General features: G+C 38.8%; 1 protein-coding gene across 1 annotated transcript in view; it reads right to left on the bottom strand.

Annotated features, from left to right (window-relative positions):
- The window catches only part of mtd (mustard), a 1060402-nt gene that overhangs the window by 273134 nt on the left and 763682 nt on the right, over positions 1–23586 (bottom strand). Inside the window, exons 7-11 of the mRNA XM_067104583.1 lie at positions 19248–19426; positions 17959–18146; positions 17219–17789; positions 16869–17003; positions 11900–11914 (exon numbers count right to left, since the gene is read on the bottom strand). Coding sequence (XP_066960684.1) covers positions 11900–11914; positions 16869–17003; positions 17219–17789; positions 17959–18146; positions 19248–19426 — 1088 coding nt within the window. The remainder of the gene's footprint in view (positions 1–11899; positions 11915–16868; positions 17004–17218; positions 17790–17958; positions 18147–19247; positions 19427–23586) is intronic.

The following is a 23586-nucleotide window of genomic DNA, read 5'->3' as shown; positions in this document are numbered from 1 at the left end:
TCCAAGGCATCTGAACAGAGAGAGGGGTCTGGGCTTGAGGACTCAAGAGACTTCCCTGCAAGCAGTATCTCTTTGGACATCCACCAACGAAGGTAAGGGAACAGATCTGGGTTCCAGGGCACTAACTTGTGGACTGGCTGTGACTCTCTGTGCCAGTGCTTCCTCAAGTGCAACTGAAACTTCTCATCCATAGTCGAGCACCTGGGACTAACTCCTCCAGAGAAGACATGTGACCTGACAGAGACAGGCAACATTAGGCTGGCAGGTTTCCTGAAGAGGCAAATTTGCTTGCGATTGACAAGAGATTGTCTACTCAAGCACGTGTAGGAAAAACCTTGAAAAGAACAATAAATCTCCATGCCCAGGTAGGTCACTCTTTGAGATCGTTCCAGTGATGACCTTGTTACGTTTATCAGTAACCCTAGGGCTTTTGCTAAGCCCAGAACTAGCTCCCTCGCCCTCAGGCAATCCTCCCTGAACTTTGCAATGATAATCCAATTGTCCAGGTATAGAGGTATCTTTAAACCTAATAAGTTAAGCCATTTTGCAAAGGGGAATAAGACCCTGGTGAAAACCTGAGGTGCAGAAATTAGTCTGAAACAAAGAGCTCAAAAATGGTATGTCTTTCCCCCGAAGACAAAGTGTAGGAACTTTCTTGAATGTTGGTGAATAGGGACATGAAAGTACGCATCCTTCATTGCCACCGTAAACATCCATGCCTCTTTCTCCAAGGTGGCTAAGACCATCGAGGTCGACTCCATGGAAAAAGGGGACAGTTGGACATAAAGGTTGAGCTTGGATATGTCTGAAACAGGCCTCCAACCTCCCATTGCCTTTGGAACTAGGAAAAGCCAGTTGTAAAACCCTGGTGCAGTAGCTGGTATTTCCTCTATAGTTGCCTTCTCTAACAAAGAAGAGACTTCCTGACTCAAGATCCTTCTCTTCTCTGGGTTTCCTTTGCAAGACCGAAAGATTATGGGCTGGTTTGATAACGGAGGCAAACTCCTGAAAGGAATGCAATACCCTTCCGAAAGTACTTTTGCTACCCCTAAGCACTCCAACACTTGAGCAAAGAGGTCTAACCTGATCCCCACAGGTAACTGAGGGCTCAAGGAGCTATTTATTAAACTTAGGATTCTGTTATAAACTTCCCTCCTCTTGCAGAATGGGATTTGGAACTTTGCTGGCAAAAGGATACTTTTCTCTTTCCAGCACTTGGAAAGGAAGACCTAGAAAAGTAGGTAGCATTGCCTGAAGGCATTTAAAAGAAGAGGAGGAAGATGCAGGAGATTTCCCTTTAGAAGCTCGGGACTGATGGACAAAAGACCTATCCTCTGTCTTCTCAGTCTCCGAGGCTACAGATGCAGACAGTTTTTCTTCAATAATCTTCCCAAAAGGATGTGCTGAAATCAAGGACTGTTTACTAAGGGGGGAACTGAAGGAACCAGCAGACAGCAAGGCTGCTCTCTTTATGTGAACTTTAAGGTTGCTCTCGACATGGGATAGTTCCCATCACATCATGAAACGCCTTATCTAAGGAAGCAAAAAACCCTAAGGCCTTAAAAAAAGGATCCCTGGCCAAAGGAGGAAGAAGCTCACCAAACTCCTTCAAACACAGTTTGACTGTGTTCAGTATAATTTCACTGAAGGACATAGCTTTGATAGCATTAGCAAACTCTTATGCACATTCTCAGCCTCTGGAATAGAGAAATGCAACCTGCCTGATGCAACAGCACCTTTCTTAGTCAGAAAAATCATGAACAAAAAAGCGTTGTCCACTGCCAGGTCAGGAGAAAAGGGGAGAAACTCCTGTCCGATACACTAGTGATTTCCTAGCATGAAGGAAGGGAGACAAAAGAGAGGATCCTTTAGAGAAGATTTTCTTAGGCACAGCCTTAGCAATAGAGTCAAATCTCCCATTTACTGAATCTGATAGCCTAAAGGAAGGGAGAGGAGAATAATCAGATCCCAACCTGGAAGCTCTTGGAGAGCGAGCAGTATTCGAATGCTTCACTGAAAAGAACTGAGGATATCTGTCCAAACACAAATAAACCAGTCCCTTAAAACCTGAAGTGACCGATTCTAAGTGTTCCTCTTCCTAATCCAAGGGTAATGTGGGAGAAGGAGAATGTTTAAGAGGAAGAGCTGGGTCTAAACAAGTCTTCCTCATCTGAGACAAATGAAAAAGCCTCAGAACCAGATAGTCTTGTAAGACCCGGCGCTAGAATTCTAATAATCAACTCTGGTAAATACTTTAACTGAGAATGGTCTCTCTCAAGATCAGACTAAGAAAATCCACTGACACAGGAGGGCGAGAACCCTTTTACCACGGTGACTTACTTTCCAACATAGGATGAGCACAACCTGTTCCCTTGATGCCGCTAAGAACTTGTTCACTTGCACTTACCTCCTCACTCCTCTTACTATTTGAAGACTCGCGCGTCACAGACACTAACTGTGGCCCCGAGAAACTCTATGGCCTACTGTCACATGAGGATTCATCAACTCTTCCCTCAAACTTGATGAGGCAGCATGGGGCCTGGATGAGGCGGTATGTGGTCTGGCTGAGGCAGCATGCAGCCTGGCTGAGGTGGCGAACAGACTCAATGAAGATTCCTGCAGCATAGAATACACCTGGTGCGGACTCGACACTTCCTGTGGCCTCGAATATCTGACACTCTTAGTCTTAGTTTCTGAAAGACAGTCCATAAAAGCCGCAAAAGCCTTGGAAGCGGACATACCTGCAGCCTTGATGAAATCAAAACTCAGACTATCGTCAACAGAAAAGGAGTCTAGGTACATACGCTTACTACCTGAATGCCTCATTCACTGCTGAAAACAATCGGTTACCTGGTTCGGATGAATTGCTATAATAAACTTGGGAAAGTGAGCGCCTAAACCTTTTCACCCTACCATGAATGTCTTAAGGCAAGCGCAATTTGAGTTTGTCACCGAGGACCGAGAGGCAAGGGGCACAGTCCATGAACATCCTGGGATGTCAGTCCTCATTTGGAAACCCAGGAACAACCAGGCATGTCAGCAGGAGGAGCCGATGGGGCAGATAAAGCTGCATCTGTGGAGTTGCCAATGGAACGAGGGGACACTGTCTCTGCCAATGCACCAGATATATTAGATGCAAAAGATTCAAACTTGTTACATAAAAATTCAATCTTAGATTTTACAGAATCAACATCAGACTTCACTGAATCTAACCTACCCTGAGCTGACTTAGTGGGAGTGGAAGGCTGAGTGGGCATGGAAGGCTGAGCATCTATTAAAGAAGATGAATCAATAGACCTATCTATCTCTTAAGCAGACTTTTTTCTAAGGAAGGCTTAGATGCAAGACTACTTTACCATCTTCTCTCTCTCTTGCAAAGACCATTCCCTGCAATGATCACAACGATTGTCTGAATAACACGTTACCCCACGATGATCAATGCATGACTCGTGCGTATTGTACTTCAAAAGAAACCAATCTGGTCTTGCAACTGCTTACCTTGCAAAATCTAAGGGATTTTGATAAGGAAGATTGAGAAGAATCCATAATGAAAAAAACAAACCATGGTCTAGACAATCCAAGTCAAAAACCATGGAAAAACAAACCAAAATTCAGAGCAACTGTCTACACTGCTGTCCAATTTCGCAGACAAGAGTAGGATGAGCAACCGAAACATTTGCTGTCCTACCCCTACCTTTTAGGGTGGGGGAGTAACTAATGGGAGTGTTTGTTAATGACTGTTTAAATTTTAACACTTGTCGAACCCACACCAAAGTACTGTAGTTCTGATAAAGCGAACCCGCACCAAAGTACTGTAGTCTCAGATAAAGCTATGTGATAAGAGGGTAAGTTTCACCTCAAAAATACACTGTATGGGTATCCATTTAGTTTTCAGGCAATGTTATCGTAATAATTGTGAATTAATATTTTAATACATTACTACTGTCTAATAGATACTACCCAATGAGCATCATCCTTAACAACATACTATGAACACATACTTGTGACCAAGTCAGCCTTTTTGAATTTGAAGTGTTTGCTGTCTATACAGAGATTATAGGTAGCTAACACTTGGTATAGGTGTTGGTATTTTCTAATATTTTCTAGTATTTGCTATTAAACAGGACCCACAGATCACCTGTGCTGCAGCAGTGCTCAATCTGCTTTTTCCCTGTGAGGATGGCTCATATCACCTGCCATGAGCATAGCCCTTCAAGGAATAAGGACAACTCAGTTGGTTGCTGGACATGTGTGAATATGCTCCTGGCAGCAAGTTTAAATGATGAAAGAGCTTGGTTTAAGCTGTCTCTTTGGCTCATAGGTTTCAGTAGGAATACGGAAGGAGGAGACTACATCTTTCCAGCAAAACTCTGGCAGTATGTTTCCTTCTCTTTCCAAACAGAATCCACATTTGGGCCAATGCTTCAGAGCAGCAGATTCTAGGACCTCACACTTCGACTTCCCCTATGGAGACATAGTGTCTTTCCTTGGGAGGAATGTCACTAATACTTGACATGTAGCAGACACAGCCACTGAATTTTCCCTTCTGAATCCAGAAGATCCAGGGGCATAGTCTTCTACTTTACATAAGAGAGATCAGATGAGAATCTGGGCCCTTCAGGCAACAATCAGATGCCGAATGGAACCCTGACAAGGGCCACCCTACTCTGTCTGAAGTGCCAGTACCTTCTAGGGAGTAGTAATTTCCCTGGTACTTCCATCCTGCCATGCAGCGGTGATATGGCTGCCTTTGCTCAATTGGTTCATACAGGTGTCCCTGATAGGAAAATTCTACCAGCTCAGTGGTCTGGTTAAACTAAGATAAGTATAACTTCTGCTTGCTGTTCTTTCAGAAATCCAGGAGTAAATCATGGGCAGTGTCAAGGATAACCTTGCTACTGAGCAGCAGTATATCACAGAAGCTATCCATGATTCCCGAGAGAAATTCTGGTCTGGTCAGGATGTGAATTGTGTGATGTGCAAAAATTTCTCTGCCTTTAAAGGAGAGAACACAGATGCTGCACAATCTGCCCTGGCAGAGATGGATTCTCTTAACAAAAGTACTTAGGTCATGGGAACAGGGTAATAAAAATCCCAAGCCCAACAAGACTTGAATCAGTTGTCTAGATCCCCACTGAAATCAGAACTGGTACTAAGAGACAGCCTACCCACTTCCACAACTCTGACTGGTAACAATAATATAACCAGGTTGGGCAATAATGATGCTGATAACCCTTGGCATCACCTCAATGTGCATCTTTTCAGCAGATGGAAAATATCTCATCAATGAATGGAAAACCATGGATGAGGCTGAGCGCATAGAATTTTGGGACTGCGTGACTTTTCTCTCCTCCAATAGGAATTCAGAAACTGCTGAAGGAGATAGTTACCCTGCCCATTAATATAGCAATGAAAGTCATAGAAGCAAATTTTTTCCAGTTTGAAAGAAACTACAACACATCAATTATTTTAGAGAACCAATTACTTCACAGGGTGGATGGGAAGCAAGAGTAAATGGTAGAAATAAAGCCATTTGTCTCTGCCATCCTAGTATCTGATAATTCCACAAAGGAATGGGCAACACTTGTCCTTCCTTTTGAGAGGAAAAAGCTCCAATTGGATGTGGCTATCCAGCAATTTGGGACCCTCATGAGAAAAGTCTCAGATGGGACAACCAGGTCTGAATTTCATGCTAGGCTCAACCTCCTTAATATCATAACCTCTACTACTATGCAGGAATTAGCTATGAGAGGGTTTTCAGAGTCTTCCAGAACAATGTTTGCTGCAGTAGCCAAAACACCGGGAAGCACATTACAATTTTATGGAGTACTGCATTAAGGCTCAAAAGGAAGCACTGGTGGGCTCCAACATATCGCTCCCCAAAATGACCTTATTACATTCTTCCCCCTTCTGTCAGGACCTTTTTGAAGTCTCTTGTCAAACAACTTGTTGAACAAGCCCAACAACAGAATTGCACAATATATACTCTTCTTTGAATTGGGAAACCTGGAAAACAATACTCCCGAGAGTTTCTTCCACCCAAGCCTAAGAAGGCTCGATATGCCTCTGAGCCATGTAAGCCTCCAGTCTCAGCTAAAGGATCCCTCCAATGACGGAAATGGGGATAACAACAACAGCTGCACTTCTTTTGAAGCAGACAAAAACACTCCTACAGGGGAAAGGGGAAAGCAACTCCTCGACTGCCTCTTAAAGGCAAAGGAAGAGGTGGAGCCCTCTACGACTTGCATGGTCAGGGGTCGTCTTCTACAGCATCACATGAGTTGAAGTCCTCCCCTTGGGGTCACAGTATTATCTTCAACAGGATGGAAATGGTCTCACCCTTCCTCTCCTTTGAAGGGGTTTTTCCAAAAACTAGATCCCTCCTTTGAAGGACATGTGAAGAAGTCCCTCAGAAAGGGAGCCATAGAGGATGACATGTTTATTTGCCAACAAGCATGTCTTTTCTGTGTCCCCAAGAAGAACCTGTCAAATATGATCAAACACACTGTTTGCCACAAGTTTCAGGTAATTACTGTTGCCCAAGTAAGCTTATTCATTCTGCAAGTGACCTGGACCATCTCTCTAGATCTGAAAGATGCATACTGGCATGCCCCTATCGCCATTCCCTTCTGCCCCTTCCTAAGGCTTTGAATAGGGAAGGAAATGTATAGATTCATGATCATAACTTTCAATTAAAAACTGCTCCAAGTATCTTCATAAAATTAGCAGCAATATTTGTCAGAGAGCTCAGGAAAGAAAATTCAGGAAAAAAAAGAAACCAACTGGTGGCCTGACGAGATGACTGGCAAATCAGGGAAGTCACAAGAGATGAGTGCCTACAAAACCTGAGTGGTAGTCAACAGACTCCAGTCACAGGGTTTTCTGATAAATTGGAACAAGTCCCGCCTTACCCTCGGCAGACGTTTTCTGTGGCTAGGACACTGCTGGGATACTGTACATGGCCAGCTGTCTCTTCCTAAAAACACTAAAACCAGAATAAGGAAGGAGCTGAAAAGATTCCATACACAGCCAAGCTTTTCCAGACAAGTTTGAACGAATTCTGGGCCTGTTACAGTTTGTCTTTGGAAGATCTAATCCTCAGATTATGAATAAAGGCTGTGAACAAGAGTGTGGCTCTCACATGCCAGGAAAAGGTTTTGCGGTTGCCTTCATCCGAGGAGTCAGAGGGTTGGGAAGATACTCTGTCCATGGACCTAGAAGAGGTCTGTCAAAGCAGGTCGACCTGACTCTACCACCTGTACGAGTTTCAATACACATGGATGCCTCATTGAAAGGTTGGGTAGGCCATTGGGAGGATTGTCAGGTAGCAGGAAGATGGTCACATTTTAAGGAAGTGTCACATCAACTTCCTGGAGCTATGGACAATAAGATTGCAATGTCTATAAAGAGGTTGGGCTCACACTCAGCCCCTCTCAACACAGTAATGCCATCTATCCTATGACACAAGTAAGGAAGTGGTACTTGTCAGCAACTGACCTCACAGAGTCTCTTAATGTAATAGCAGACTCTCTGTCAAGAAGTACGGAAGTCTCAACCCAGTGGATGTCGGACAAACATCCCTTCCAAATAATTGCCAACATGCTTCCACATCTGGATGTGGATCCTTTTTGCCACATGTGAGAACCATCAACTTCCAGTGTATGTGTCGCCAAACCTGGGCAATCAGGCAATAGTAAGAAATGCATTCCCACAAGACTGGAACAAATGAAGGACAATCTACCTCTTTCCCCCACTGTCGCAGATTTTGAAGGTTTTGCACAAACTAATAGCTTTCAATGGAACTGCTTACCTGGTGGCCCTGAATTGCCAAACGGTCATTGGTTCCTTTTGCTCCAACAATTAGTAAGTAAATCGATTCCACTAGGAAAGTAGGAGGGAAAGTCTCTAAGCATCCCCCTTTTTGTGCTGCAACCTTCACTAGTGGATTTCTTAAATCTAATCTACTGTGAAATTATTCAATTAACATTCCTAGGTATCTAGTGTAAAAATTAAGATTTCATCTATCCAACAATGAAAGTTTGTATGGAAAGTCTGGCTAAATCACCTTCATGCTGAACACAGTTGAAATCTCTGTTGAAATAGTTCTACATTGTTGGAACCCTTGCTTTGTGGCTTTGGAATTGATTCTACTATAGAAATTGCTGCTTCACTTCTCTGGTCTTTTGCATTACAAAGGCCAGCTCCTGCAAGGCTTCCCATCACCTGGTCCCCTGAATAAGGTTCCTAGACTCCTGTCATCCCTTCAATTCAGTGGGCCCAATTCAACTAAAAATCATATGTTCCAAAAGGCAATCTTGACTGCCTTGGCATCAAGAGCTCAGATTTGTGAGCTGTGCTCTTTTAGGTGGGAACAGTTTCATCACTCATACACTTGGCCATCATTTACTGGTATCTCCTGGCCTACCATTTCTGACCAAGAATAACGATCCTTTAAAGAGAAAATCCCCTATTCTGATAAAGGAACTTAGTATTTCATATAAAACAATATAACCTGTTCAAGCACTCAAGGTTTGACTAGATGTCAAGGCAGACCACAGATGGTCTGCTTTTCCTACTCCCTAGCACAAACAAACCACTTTCCCTACATGGGCTCAGAATAAATTTATTTGTGTCCCTAATTAGAAAAGCAAACCCTCACTCCTTCCATAAGTTGCATGACACCCGGAGGGTGAGTACAGTACATTGTTTTTCTTTGGTAAACTTTCCTTCCAAGAAGAATTCGAGTGTACAGGGTGGTCATCGGAGACAATACTCCTGAAACACTACATACTGCGATGAGTGTGAGCAAATTTGACTACACTGTGTGTCAGTAGATGGTATAGTTAGTCCTGGTCCCATATTGCCTGAAACTGTAAATACCAAGAGTTCCCAATAGGCATACTAAAATTTTGAGAGTAATATTTCTTACTGAATTCAAATTTACATTCTTCCACAGATATTTTAATCAATTCTATTAAATTGTTCTTGGAAAATGGTACATCCTATTGACAGATCATCAAAAGGTACCTTTGTGAATAATGATACACCTAAACTCACAAGCCTGGATTCACAGTTAATCTGCACATTATTTCATTTATTTAATTTCTTTATCATCAGAAATGGTACCAACCAATAGGTTAAGAATTTCAAATAGTTTTACCAAAGCATAACCAATGGAGATGAAATTACAAACTCACAAAACAGTTTCAGACTAAGCTAACTATCGGTTCCACTGGTTCTGTTTCATACAATCTAGCAAAATACTGTACCTGGTTGATACTCTTAACCCTGTGGTACCATTTCTGATGCTAATACAAAGAACAATGTTGACTGCTGACTAAATAAATTAAATAACATAAAAGCAAAATAACTGTACAGTACATGTAAACAGGAGAGGACAGACACCAATACATTCAACAGAAGAAAGCCGAGTAATATTTTGGGGTCGAGCAGAACTCTCAAAAGCCATTTTAGCAATTAACCTACAGTCTTCTACCGGGCTACACCTGATTCACAGTAAAGCTGGATTCTAATAAATAAAACTGCATTCTCATATATAAGAGAGTAGCGCCAAATATTGATCCACAAAATTCTCAAATGATATTTAACTCAACTTCATCAATTCATAACAATGAAGATTAACAAATTTCACAAGCCAGGACCTCTCTCCATGTATCCCCCAGCTCCATTGTCCTCTCAAAGTCTACAGCCACTGTTTCCAGCACAGTTCTAATGAGATGCTTTCAAGCTACCACCTAAATGATATCTGCTAACCACACTGGTCTCAAGATTACTTGGATCTCAGTAAGACTTTCCAGCCTCTTTCATAAGATGTTTTGCATCACAAGGATGGAGTTAAGGTTTGGGCAGCTGAAGACTCTCAGCAGGACTCCCCCTGTATTTGTGGTATTTCTTTCATTTTCTTCAAAAGTTGAAGCACATGTGGCATCAGTAACTTCCAATATCTTCAATACCTCTTCCAATCTTCAAGACATTTTTTTAATTTCATTTTTATGGACTGTGAAATATGTTAAATTTTCAGTTTGAATTCTTGTTTTTTGATCAATTTCTGTTGCATTCCCAAAATACCAGGATGCAGTTCCACTGTGAATCAGTGTAGCCCTGAAATCACCATGTTTCATTAACCATGGGTTAATGGCTGAAACAGCTGTTGGCTAGAGAATTAATATACCAGAATAATAGTTTTTGTTTATTTCTTCAAGATTCCAGCCTTCAGGATTAAAAGAAGTACTGGAAATATTGCAAGAGTTGCTACTAAGTTATAGATGCAGCATGTGCATTAACCACCACTAGTAATATTAGTTTGCCATATATGCATTACCTACCATGAGTAATATTAGTTATAAGTGTAACTGTGCATCCTTGGTCATGTTTGGTTAAACTTCAGGCTCCTATTGGTAGTGTTTGTTAAGTCAGTTTCTGACAGGGTAAAGCAAGCGGTTCCTTCATTTACCACTGAACAAAGACGCACATCACTTTGTCCTCTTCATGTAGTTAACAATGTTCACCAAAAAAAGTAGTGCGATGTGTGATTGAACAGATAATCAGCAGTATATTTTTACTCAGATGGGGACGTACAAGGGGCAGATTTTAAAGAGTCAAGGAAATGCTTTGACGTCTGTTGGCTTCCCCCTCTCCACCTCCATCCTTGGCTCAAGTACATTTCATGGATAAGATGAAAGAGGTTGAGGTGACTCCTCAGAGAGGTGCTTCTTTTATTTCTTCTCTTTCTTAAAATCTTCAGCTGAAAACCCTTATGGATAGAGTCAATAGACTATTAACCCAAGAGGTACCCAAGGGGAAATCAGCCTGCAGAGAGAGAGAGACAATCTAAAGAAAAAGGTGATAAATGAATATGAGGGAGTACTGTAGCAGGAAAGAATTTGCTCCTTGCTTAAACATTTGAAGATCACAAACTTCCACAACTATGCCAGGCAAACTATTCTACATTTTAGTTTTAGCCAAAATACAACTCCTAGCAAACATTGTACAGTAGTAATAAACCTGATACTAGAAAAAGACCCAATATTTGCAGCTGCAACCTGCCTAGTGTTGTGAGAAAACCGATGATATTTGTTGTTGTTGTAGTACATTTTATGAAGCAAACATAATGCACTAACATTATGTCTATGCCACAAGTCAACATTAAAAGTTGACAAAATAAACTTGACTGATGACATAACTATCCAAGGCTATGAGATGAGAGTAAGTACCTGGAGACCACATGAGAGAACAGTATTTCAGACGGGAAAAAAAACAAAAACACTTATAACAGCTTCATCGCAAAGCACACAAAAATATTTCTGAAAGATACCAACTTTTTGACAAACAGAGGAAGCCATATTATGTATATTCTTCTCAAAAGTCAATTTGATATCAAAAGTTACACCTAAAACCTTAACAAGAGTCACTGACATTTAAAACCATACCACTTAAATTTAAATTATGATGCAAAGGCAGAAGTGTTCTGGATCAACTATCATACTTTGAGTTTAGAAGGATCAACCTTCATGCACCATAGCCTACTCCACTATTTAACATGTGTCAGATCTCTATTCAAGGAATTTGCAACCAAAGACCAAAGACATGGAGATGGAACAACAGCTAGAAGAGTGGCAAGCATAACTGACATATGCAAATACTTGTTCTCCAAACCTTAACACACGTCACTAGTATAATAATACAGGTAAATAGCAAAGGTGCAAGAACACTACCATAAGGAACAACTGAAATGACATTACTAAAACTACTATAATGGCCACCAACACAGACCCTTTGGGTTCATGGTAGAGACTGACAAAAAGTACATCACAAGACAAGTACCAAGGCCTTCATGAGACCCAGACTGTAATGCTGGTAGCAGGTTATTATCTTCAACAAACCTACGAAGATGCTCAGAGAGCAGCCTCTCAAAAACCTTAGATAATAGATTTCATGGGTAACTGAAATCAGCCTAAATTCTGAGGAGATGAAGACAGACTTAAGTCCTTTAGGAAATACAGCGATGTTTCCTTTCCTCAAAACAGAAGGAAAACTTGCAAGTCCAACTAACTTCTGAAAACAGTACTCCTCTTAAGAGCGATGAAATCAGCAGTTGTTTTAAAAATGATGGGAAAGATCCCAATATGGTCTACGAAACTGTAACTGTCAAGCACCAGAAGCAAAGTATAACTTTCCTAGATCTGAAGGCACTGAATACAGGCAACACCAAGGACTCGCCACATTGTGCTCAGTAAGCCTTGAAGCCAAAAGTTTAGCCTTGTGTTTTGGGCAATATACAACAGTTCTGTCAGCTCCTACAAGGGGCATGCTAAAATCTGCTCCAAAGAGTGATGACTAAAAGGTAAACCATGACTTATGGTCATCACCACTCAAGAGCAAGATCTCCTTCACACCCTCATTATAAGTCCTCTAAACAGTCACATACAACCTGAGCTTTACTTCAGAGTTCTACAAAATTACATCCCAAAAATAATCTAATCAATTGTTTCTCCATAATTGATTGGCTTATCTTCAAGACAAAACTTAAGAGGATTTTAGAAGGAATTCCTTCTTGATAATGGTAGTGCAATAATCATTTAAAAATTTATAATATTCACGTCTAATAATATCACTCCACTTGAGCTCAACAAGATCACTGTGAATACCATACCAACTGGCCTTGGGTTTCCCACATACCTTTCTTGAAAAACGAACATCAGGAACAACCTGATCCATCTCCACATAAACCTTAATCCAACTATGATTAGAAGAGCCCACAACTAACCTACTCCAAAATATACAAATCCATGAAAAATCTGTGAATACAAGATCAAGACAGTTCCCAGACTGATGTGTGGGTCATTTATTAGCTGCTCACATCCAGAAACAGTGGAGAAACCTACAGCAGCAATGCCAAGATTATCTATGGCAGTAACTAAGCTTAACCATTCAGAGTGATTAGCACTGTAACATCAATGAAAATGAAATAAGCCTTGGAGTCACCTTCCTGGACTGCTACTATTTTGGTGAGCAAGCAGCCATAAATAGTTTTCCAAATTGGGGTTATTAAAATTAGCAAAAAAAAAAAAAAAAGGACTGAGTCTTCAACAGACTTGAACAACCTGTGTTTCAAGACATTCACACCCATTCAGTAGCCTATGATATGCATAGAAACAATCTCTAATATACAGAGCCATGCTACTGGCCCTTGGAATGGCATTACACTCGAATAAAATGGGCTTCTTACACCTGGAATCAACAGTTAAGAAATATATTTCACATATCACAAAACTAAGAATTTCAGAACAAAAGAGGATATCAAAACTGACAGCAGCAACATCCAGGTCCCTTTATTCTTTATATAATCCATGGACATTGCTATATAAAATAGGAATTTCTGGGATCGATTCTATGCACCAAGATTAATTCTAATATTATCAGAAAGAAGCAACTACATGTAAAACAAGCGTACATGATTGCCTGCAAACTTAAAAAATATAATGGGTACAATATACAGCGTGCATATAAAATCAATATTGAAAAGTGTACACCTATACAGACAAAGTTATTGCCAGAATTAAACTGGTCAACTGGGAGGAGCCAGCACACCCAACAAGAACAAATGCATCTCCAAATTTGCCAGACACTGAAAGAAAGACTAGTGAAGTTTTTAAAAAAGAAGTAATGGGTGAAGATAAAGAGTAAAAAAATGACAAGGTTAAGGCAACCTATCTATTAAACAACCACACATCCTTGACCCTTCTACTAAGCCTGCCCTACACACCATTTGAAAAACAAGAGGAAGAGGGAACTGAAAAAAAGTGTGCTTGAGTGTGACCCCAAGAAAGGAAACTCCAATCTAAGACAATGGCAAACCCTGGTACAAAGGCTATGGCACTGTCCAAGACTGAAGAACAGCAGTATATTTAAGAGTGGCCCTCTCCTAAGAGAGATGCCTACCAGGCTACTGAGTCTCTTCTACAAAACAAGAAAGGACAGACTGGAAAGTGTAAGAAGTGTAGGGTGTTCAGTGTCATCAAGTGTGTCACCAGTAAAAGATCTGCAGTGATTATGCCAGACTATTCTGAATTGATAGTAGGCATAGAAAAAATCTGTGACCAGAAAGGGACCCAACAACAGACTGCACTGGTCAGTCTCAGAAGGGACCTTAATCTCTCTAGTGGTAGTATCTCAATGAGTGGCTGAAGCCTTGGGCCACCTACTACCTGTTTTCCTGGCATGGGTAGTTTCATATTTGTCAAGGGGGGAATGGACTTAACACCCCTCTATCTCTCACCTATAGCCAGTGAATCTCATACTGGCACTGCTGGGTGTGCCTAGAGCAAACAGAACATTTCTCTAAAGGGGAATGGATGTTCACACTGCAAATCCAGCCTTTAACTTTTTGCAACAACAAATTGAGTCAGGAGTTAATGACATCATTTACCAGTGCTATCATCCATACCACAAACTCTTGTGGCAAGAGACTTGGCTGTATGTAGCAGTGAGGCCTTGTGGTTAAAGAAATTTCAGTAATACTGAGTGATACATAGTGTCAACAGTTAGTCAACAGGTCCTACTTCCAGTATTCTTGTCTTGAGAATCTAGCAGTCATTCCTTTCTTAAGAACCTAGCCATCATACCTACAGATGACATTATTGCTCTACCAAAGGATCTGTGTCTAGCTATTCATCCAACACCTGCTGCAATTAAACCTGAAGATCACCATCCATACAGATGAATTTTGAAGGTTTCTAGGATTAATCATTTTACATCTATGAACAATTCAAGAAGGTATTCAAGCAGTAAGCAACCAATTAGTGGACTGAGGCCACTGGTTAATTCAGAGAGCAATTACTACTGAACATGTGTACCATCTTTTAAGCAACTGTCAGCAGTTCAGTGGATTCTCTGCATTCTTTGCAAACCTACAGCCTCAAGAAGTGTTCCTTTGCCACTGTTATAGTCATATTTTGTCAAGAAATTATTTGCAAAATATATCTGGATTAATGTCACATAGGCCAAAATAGGCCTTTTTCGAGACTCAAATTCCAATCTATTACCAATGGATGTTTAAAACCCATAAAACTGTATCTGTACACTATTATCACTTGGTTGCTGTGGAAGTTCTAAGTGAAAATAAGAATCACAGCTCTAAATTTTGATCCCACTTATTCAAATTCCAAGGCAGACAATATAAATCTTTCCAATGAAATCCTTTATAACCTAACTTTCTACGAAGTATCAGCTAGGAAAATAAACCGTTTGCTCCAGAGAAGAAGAGAACCACAGTTATCTGTTCTGAAGTATGACTTTTTTTAAACTGACTTTAACAGTGACATTATAAATATACATACCTAATACTTAGTTCCACTTAAAGTTCTATTGTACATAAAATTCATGAAAATAATCTCAAATACGAGAATTGAAAATAAGCAAGAAATTAGTTATAAGCAAATAAACCAAACCATAAATGGTGTGGATGCTGGATAAGCAATGATGAATGCAAACATTAACTGCTTAGAGAGATTTTACCAACCAAAACATATGAAGATTCCATACCCAACAAAATATTCTAATGAAAGAATTTTCTCCATTTGAACTTATGATGAGAGGTCCTGCATTAAAAATTTATGATTTCTCATTGTTCAAATCACTTAATCAGCTTCTAACAAACTGATGTGTTACTTAGATGTAAATTCTTTTCTTCCTTCCATTGCCTTTATGGGGGTCGTCTTTATCACCGTTTAGAGTACTGTACTGCTCTGTTATGTTTTGCATTTTGATAAGATTGAATCTAAAGTACCCGTAATTTGTTTAATAAAAACCTCACAATTACCTAACGTCTTCACCTTCCTCTCTGCCGTCTCTCCAATTTTTGTGTGTACTATTTCAGTCACTACGTTGCTGAACTCAAGGAGCAACTTCTTCCTCCTCTCAGGTGACCTCCTAACAAACGTCAGGCCACTCCTTGCCTTATTTACACTGGAAATCAGTAAGCCTTGGACTGGACACTTTAGTCAGAGTTTCTTTTCTACTACTGTCAAACGCAGGAATTTCCTTCCTGTTTCCATTTGCATAGCCTTTCCATAAGATGCAAGTCTATCCTGCTTCCTTTTTTTTTTTTATCTGCACATGGGTTCAACACAGGTAATGAATTCAGTTTAATGCTTGTCAAGTAGTCATCTCATCATAATTATAAAGAGGTACAGAAAAGCTAATACTGTAGGGTATTTTGGTGGCTCTATACTCGATAGCCAAAAATCTGTTCAAGAAAAAGCATACAGTACTGTAATTCTAATTCTATTTTCTCCAGCAAAATTAATGCTCAGCAGTATAATTAAATTCAGGAACCAGAGGCAAAACAAATTAAAAGTACAATTATGCTGTAATTATCAGAATTAAGGTACTAATGTAGGACTTCAATTTCAGAATTTTCTTATTTTTAAAGAAAATAACCAAGTACTGTACATATATTATACAATCAAAATAAAAAATCTGGTAATTTTACCACTACAGTGCTACGTATCTTCAAACTTTCATATTCTCAAAAACTACTGTTTAGTGATGCAATGCTCAACAGAACACTGTTCTTAACACTATTTCCACAACTTTTTTTTTTACAGTTTCAATCCTGCTCTAGTATGCAGGCAATAATGCTAGAATAATATATACAGTACTGTAACTACTGAAGGAAACTTTTTACAAGAAACAGTGCTCAACACACTTCAAACACCTAAACAATACCTGTGCATATTTCTGAACAATACTACAGTGTGCAGTGTTCCTTAAATCACAATACTGTACTTTAGCTACAAGAAAATAGCCTATACTAAGCTATGCACTTCCTCTGGCTAAGCCCTCACCTGCGACTGGCTTAAACGCAAAGTACTCATGGAATTTGAGGCAGGTGAGCACTGAGTTTTACTTAGATTTTGCGGTGCTGCTTTTGGTGGGTTGAGGCTTGTCTCAGTTCGCCACAATCGACTGTGAGATACCCACTTTCCATAATTGATCAAGAAAATTAAAATTAAAGCTTCAATCTTAAAAAAAAAAAAAATATAAAGTTATGCAGTGCATGAAGATAAGCAATAATGCATGAAAATATATTTTCAAAAAATCATGCAATTATACTAAAAAATTAGGCCCTGATTTGACAGACAAAATTACACTACAAATACCCTACTCTCAATCACTATGTCATATGCAGACTTACCTTTTGTTTACGTGATTCTTGCATGTTGGCCTCTCCTCCAAGGTCTGGCATAGACTCCTCATCTCCAGTCAAGTCAAATGTGACTGATGTTGTTCTTTTCTTATCATTACAAGAAACATCCTCTGCTATCTGTGATGCTGCTGAGGTTGAATCATTTTGAGCAAGTTCCTGAGCAGCTGTATTATCACACTGAGTTTGAGCAAGATTTGGGGGTGTAGCCTGAGTGTCTTCTAAGCGCCCTGCCTCAGCTATTGGCGTCAAATCTCCTGCAGAAGGAGCAGATACTTGATGCTGGATACTTGACAAAGGCTGCACTGGTGAAGGCTGGCCCTCCCCACTAGCAGGAGAAGCATCAGAGCCAATGGGTGAAAGGAGTTCATGCTCAAAAGCTTTAGGAAAGGCTGAACTTTCTCTAGTGTCACCTCCACAAGAACATGATGAATCATTATCATCTTGTGAGGCTGCCAATTCTGGAAATGTAGCATCTTTGCTAAGGGAAGCATCTTTCCCTGGGGACTCTGGACGATCATGACTTGGACCCCAGTATATTTCAGGTTTAGGAATTTCTGGCCTGAAATCAAATTTTGCATAAATTAACCTTCCATCAAATTTTGCATAAATTAACATTGAAGATATCTAAGACATTTATTTTAATTTTAAATTTCATAATGAATATTAACAAGCTAGTAGCAAAAAAACTTGGCCAAATTTCCTCATTAAACTTAACTTGGTAAACTTACTTGGGCAAATTAGTATCTTTAACTTTCATATGGGCTATGTCATAAAAGAGAGCTGCATTAACAACATACTCCATGGGAGCAATGACGCCATAACTTTCAGGTCCATGTTCTATTACCAGGGGGTCAGAAACATTAGGATCAAACATCACAGCATTTGGAGTGACCAGAAGTACTCCTGCAACTACACCCTGTGGATACAATGAAAGGAAAAAATAAGCATGAGTAGAGTAAAGTCAATGTATTAATACTACACATGTATTACCTTAAAAAGTGAATGAATAATCAACTTCAGCTTCTGAACATGATGTAATTTAAGTAATCACTATTCCCTATTGTCTCTTATCTACCCAATCACAATTCTAAGCCTGTGTGTACAGTCACCTCTGCTCTATAGTCATGCAAAACATACACATGTTTTCTTAAGCAAGTGCTTTCGTGACTTCTAGACACCTTTTTGGGAACTATGGAGACTCCAACAATATATCCTATGTCAACTGGAATTCCATTAACTGCTTTGCGCACCACTAACTCCTGTCTCTGCTCCTTTCTTTGAAATTGAGTGCAGTGTTGCAATGTCTCTACAATCCTAATGAATTTGCCCTCCTGTTCCTTGCTAACCTACAGGGGCCTTCCATGCATCTCCTATTCTCCTGCACTAAATGTGCACGTGCCTCTACCTACCACACCTAGAATGTGTACATTTTATGAAAAATCTGATGAGATTTCAAACTACACTTCTTCAAGGGTATTGTCTAGTTCCTCTGTCCAGAAACCTGAGTATGCCATTTTCAATTTTGCTCCTCTGTGGATTTAACATTATAATTTTAATTCTCCACAATCAGAATCTTTACCAATTACAAGAAACAATATAAACATATAATGGACACAAAAATGTGAGGGCAGGTAAGCAGAAATGGGTATCTATGACCAAAAGCAAGTATGCTTAAACATTTGACAAAAATATGGTATAGTACAGTAATTCAAAAAGAATCAGGCCTACTCACAGTTTGGAAGGATAAGCGCTAGCAATGATTAACATCTCAATGTAGTATTACCTAGCTATAGGGAAATACATGCCATTTTTTGGTTTAAATACCCATATCATAACTTTCACTGGATGACATAGTGCACAGAACACAGTAACCATGAGGTTATGTCAAGACATAATGGGACTACACAATAAGCATAAATTAAATCAGTATTCACTTTTCTTCAATGATGGGTACATGACCTAAATAGTGAACTACAAACCAAAGATTACACACCATTTAGGATTTTTTGCTCCTTACCTGTCCATCTGTGATATGTCGTACACTGATTTTGAGGAACTTTTCAAGGCAGTCTTGGTCAAGAGATCGATCAACGTCTACTGAATTTGCTGGTGTTCGAGGGTAGTTATGAGGGGATAGGGGTATCTTTGTGTCTCCTCGTTGAGTTGGGGTCACAGGGCGTATGTTTGCTAGTAGATCTACAAAGAAAAAAAGCAAATATTAGGTGCTAGTTAATATGTTTCAGATACTAGGAAAGTATATGGTAAAAAATTGTGATCAAGAAATTATGGTTCAAATTGATACTTTTGTAAATACTGTAATAAGTCTGCCTATGCATTAATAATCTGTTCATAAACCATCAATAGGGGAAAAAGGACCATCCTAAGAGGGGCCATAGTCTAAGGTTGTATGATAATTCCCCTTTGATCGCGCACCAAATTCTCCTAGTATTTTCTTTACACATTCTCATCTTTCCTTACACATGAAAACTGCAAAGCAAAGAGCTGGAGAACACTTATCAGCATTAAAGCACTGACAGAGGGCAGATTTTCAATTCCAAAGACAACTGGCAAAAGCTCTTGGAATAGAGCAAATAGAAGGGAACAGCTGGACTGCAGCAGTGGCAAAATGTACTCATAACTGTAACTAATACACACTGAGTTAAAAAGAAGGATACTTGAACAGCAGTATCGTCCCTGGGATTAACATGGCAGCATATAAACTTATGCCTCAGAAACAGACCTGAGGTCAGGTTAAAGGACAGAGGGCATAAATACTGGCCTCAACACAAAATAGTCACTGAAAACTGCAGAACACCTACCCTACAGTCCTCAAAACTAAAAATCACTAAGTATGGAAAGCTATTAGTGATGTTAAAAGGAAAAAAATAGGTAAACTGAAACTCCGGTATATACTGTGTGCAAGTATATATATATATATATATATATATATATATACTGTATATATATATATATATATATATATATATATATATATATATATTATGAAACCTCACTTTAATGGACTAATGGGGGAAGTCGTCCGTTAAAGCCGATTATCCATTAAAGTGAAGCATTTGTTTTGTAGTGTCTTAACTGATGTTTATCGATACGCTAGCCTTAGCTTAGGTGCAATAACCACTGACATACATGAAAAGATTCACATTATGAAATAAACTGATAATAAAGGTAATAAAACCATTTTTACATTACATATTATTGGCTTATCTTCATAATAGATAGTCTATTTGAGGAATAATTCCATATGAATGACATCAACTTTCATCTCTGCGAGGCCAGCTGACAAAATGTAAACATCGAGTTATGGTTGTGCTCACAGCCAGTGTTGCCAAATGTAAATCTCATAAAAATGCTAGATTTTGATCAAATAAATGCTAAATAATGCTAAAATTGTTTAGGTTGCTACCAAAAAAATGCCAAAAAGTATTTTACCTTTACTTTTGAATTACATCTCGAACAAGATTTCATCATAACTTGAAAATACAGACACTTCTTCTTCTAGGCTTTTTAGTGCCATAAGCTTCCATAGTCCCAATTCTGTTTTATCACTGCATTTGGCAATTCAGTCTTTACAGCATTTGTTGTGCCTTTTCAAGCCATACTTAATAGTAAGAATAGCGGAGAGCATAGGCAGCAGCATTTTATTTCTTAGTTTATTCTTGATTATATTCATGCTGCTGAATAAGCGTTCAACTTCTGCATTTGAATTAGGCAGAATTAACAGACTAATAGCAAATGTTGCAAGATCCTTGAATGGATTTCCTCCGGAAGCATCTCTATAATCATATACCTCCGACCAAAATTCTTCAGTTGTTGTTATATTAGTCCATTTATGCAAATGGATGTTCTTATACTGCATCTCAATTGATGACTTCACTTCATCATCTAAGAAAAATGAATCCAGTAAGGGAATGATGGGATTCTTAATATGAGTTAACGTTTTTCAACTGAGAATAAATTGATATTCTGTAAAATACTGATGTTTTCTGGCAACCGACTATGTAACTCCTTATAAAAACAAAGCAAAAAATTTTGTGCCCTTTTAAAAGCGGATGTCTATTTCTTGATGAGCTTGAATTTTTGCTAATCTTCAATTCTGATATCTTTTTTCACATCTATATCCCAGCTGTGGTTTTGGATCAAGAAATTCTTCAATGTTAGCAGTAGGATCAAGAGGGTTAATTCTGCTTGTTGGTAATACTGACATATTGGCAATAGATTTGATTAGCTGTGATAGGTCAGAAAGTAACTTTGTTTTATCAACAGTATTTGATTCAAATAGTTTGTTCACTTCTTGAACATGTTTTAGAACTGGGTGCAAAAATAGAATGAAAAGCTCATTGCAAGGGTCACAATACATTTGATAGAGAAGATCAGCAGTGTAACACCTTTCATTAACACTTGCTATTTGGAAATGAGTCTGCAATTCAATCCACTGGCTTAATATTCGGCTGGTTGCTGGTTCAATTGACAACCACCTGGTTGGACAAGAATTTAAGATTTTTAATGGTTCCTTTTCATTAATGGTATGGTAAAGCTGACTGTAAGAAATTTGTCTCAATGAACTATGTGAAAACCATTTGTAAGTTTCACTTACTAAAAACTCTAGGTTTCTTGGTAGAAAAGCAGCACACATTGAGTGGCAGACACATCTAAATAAAAGTAATCCAGGTACTTCTTCTTTCAACTTCTTGAAAACACCATTGTTTATTCCTACCATTACACTGGCATTGTCAGTACCAATAGCTAGAAGATTTTTATGTCCATTTTTTTCTGCTAATGCACTCCTTACTGCATTCACAATGGCATCTGCATCACATTTTCTAGAATTACCATGTCAAGATATGTGTGTACTACTTTCTTATGTTTTTCACTATAGTAAATGACAATGATACCTAATAACTTGTTAACAGTAATATCATTCGATTCATCCAATAGTAAACTGAATTTTCCTTGGCCTAGATCAGAAATAAAATCTTCATTGAAATAAGGAGCAATCACATTTTCACAATATTTGCGCACTTAGTACGATGCATTTTGACTTTATTCACTGTTTCACTGTCAGTTATAGAATTTTGCACATGTCTACCAAATGATCACATGAGTTGAATGATGAATGAGAACAAATAAACATTGCCAAATTTGCCTCAAGCAGAATGTGTTTTATCCTTTTTCTTCACAACGAAATTTTCAAGAGAAGTACTTTGATATGGGTTTGAAAGCTTATGTTTCTTAGTTTCACAATGGCTTGTTAACAGGAATACTTAGCTAAAATGTCACATTTACAAAACTTGCAGTGAGCTTTAGAAGGGTCAGTGGGCACTTCACAAAGCCACTTTGTAAAAGCAGGAACTTTCAACCACTCTTTACGAAATTTTTGAGAATATGTTGCTTTAGCCTTACTCATGATTAAAATGAAAGATACACTTTTTTGTTTTACAAACTTCGATTATCAAATCTGATTAACTAAGTTAGAATCTCGCAAGAAGTTGACAAAAGTGATAAGTGAACGAGTGAGGGGGCGGTCGTCAACTGTAGCTGTAGGCTAACTGTGGAAAATTCCTCCAAAATGGTAACTCTACTGCCGTCACGCTGGCGCCGATAGCAACTAGCTATGCAACGGTTGAATACACAAGTAACACAACCCGAGTCTCGACGTGAACATGTTCAATACATCATTCAAATTTGAAACACCTTAACACCCTCGCGCAATAGTTAAAATGTGGTTTCATTGGTAAGAGATTGAACACAATTTCTTTCAAATAGTGCGATATATCATATATGCCACAATTTATTGATAATTATAAAATATTTTCATAAAGAATAAAAAATATTAAAAATGCCAAAATACTGCTAAATATTTTTTATGATGCTGTTTTAATGCTAGATGCTAGATACAAAATTTTAATGCCAAACCACTTAGAAAAATGCTAAATCTAGCATTAAAAATGCTAAATTGGCAACACTGCTCACAGCACCCTTTGTCTTTTGGTAACCTTTCAGAAATTTTAATGGTAGTGTAATTATGGTAGGAATAAGATTTAGGATAACATAATATTCATTTTTCATTAAAAACTCATTATCATTTTGGTGGTAAATAACCGTTTAGAACGATTTAGTTATATGAACGAAAATTATTGTACATTATCGGATTGTTGTTTGTGATTGGCGATGAAACGTAAACGTAGTAAAACCATTTTTACCTATATATTATTGGCATATCTTCATAATAAATAGCCTATTCAAGGAATAATTCAATCAAAGAAATTAAATTTTATTTATGCGAGGCAGCTGACAAAATTTAAACATCGAGTTATGGTTGCGCTCACAGCAACCTT

The sequence above is a fragment of the Macrobrachium rosenbergii genome, chromosome 5, assembly GCF_040412425.1.
Source record: "Macrobrachium rosenbergii isolate ZJJX-2024 chromosome 5, ASM4041242v1, whole genome shotgun sequence".
Taxonomy (NCBI): domain Eukaryota; kingdom Metazoa; phylum Arthropoda; class Malacostraca; order Decapoda; family Palaemonidae; genus Macrobrachium; species Macrobrachium rosenbergii.
This window is presented reverse-complemented; position numbering and strand designations above follow the sequence as displayed.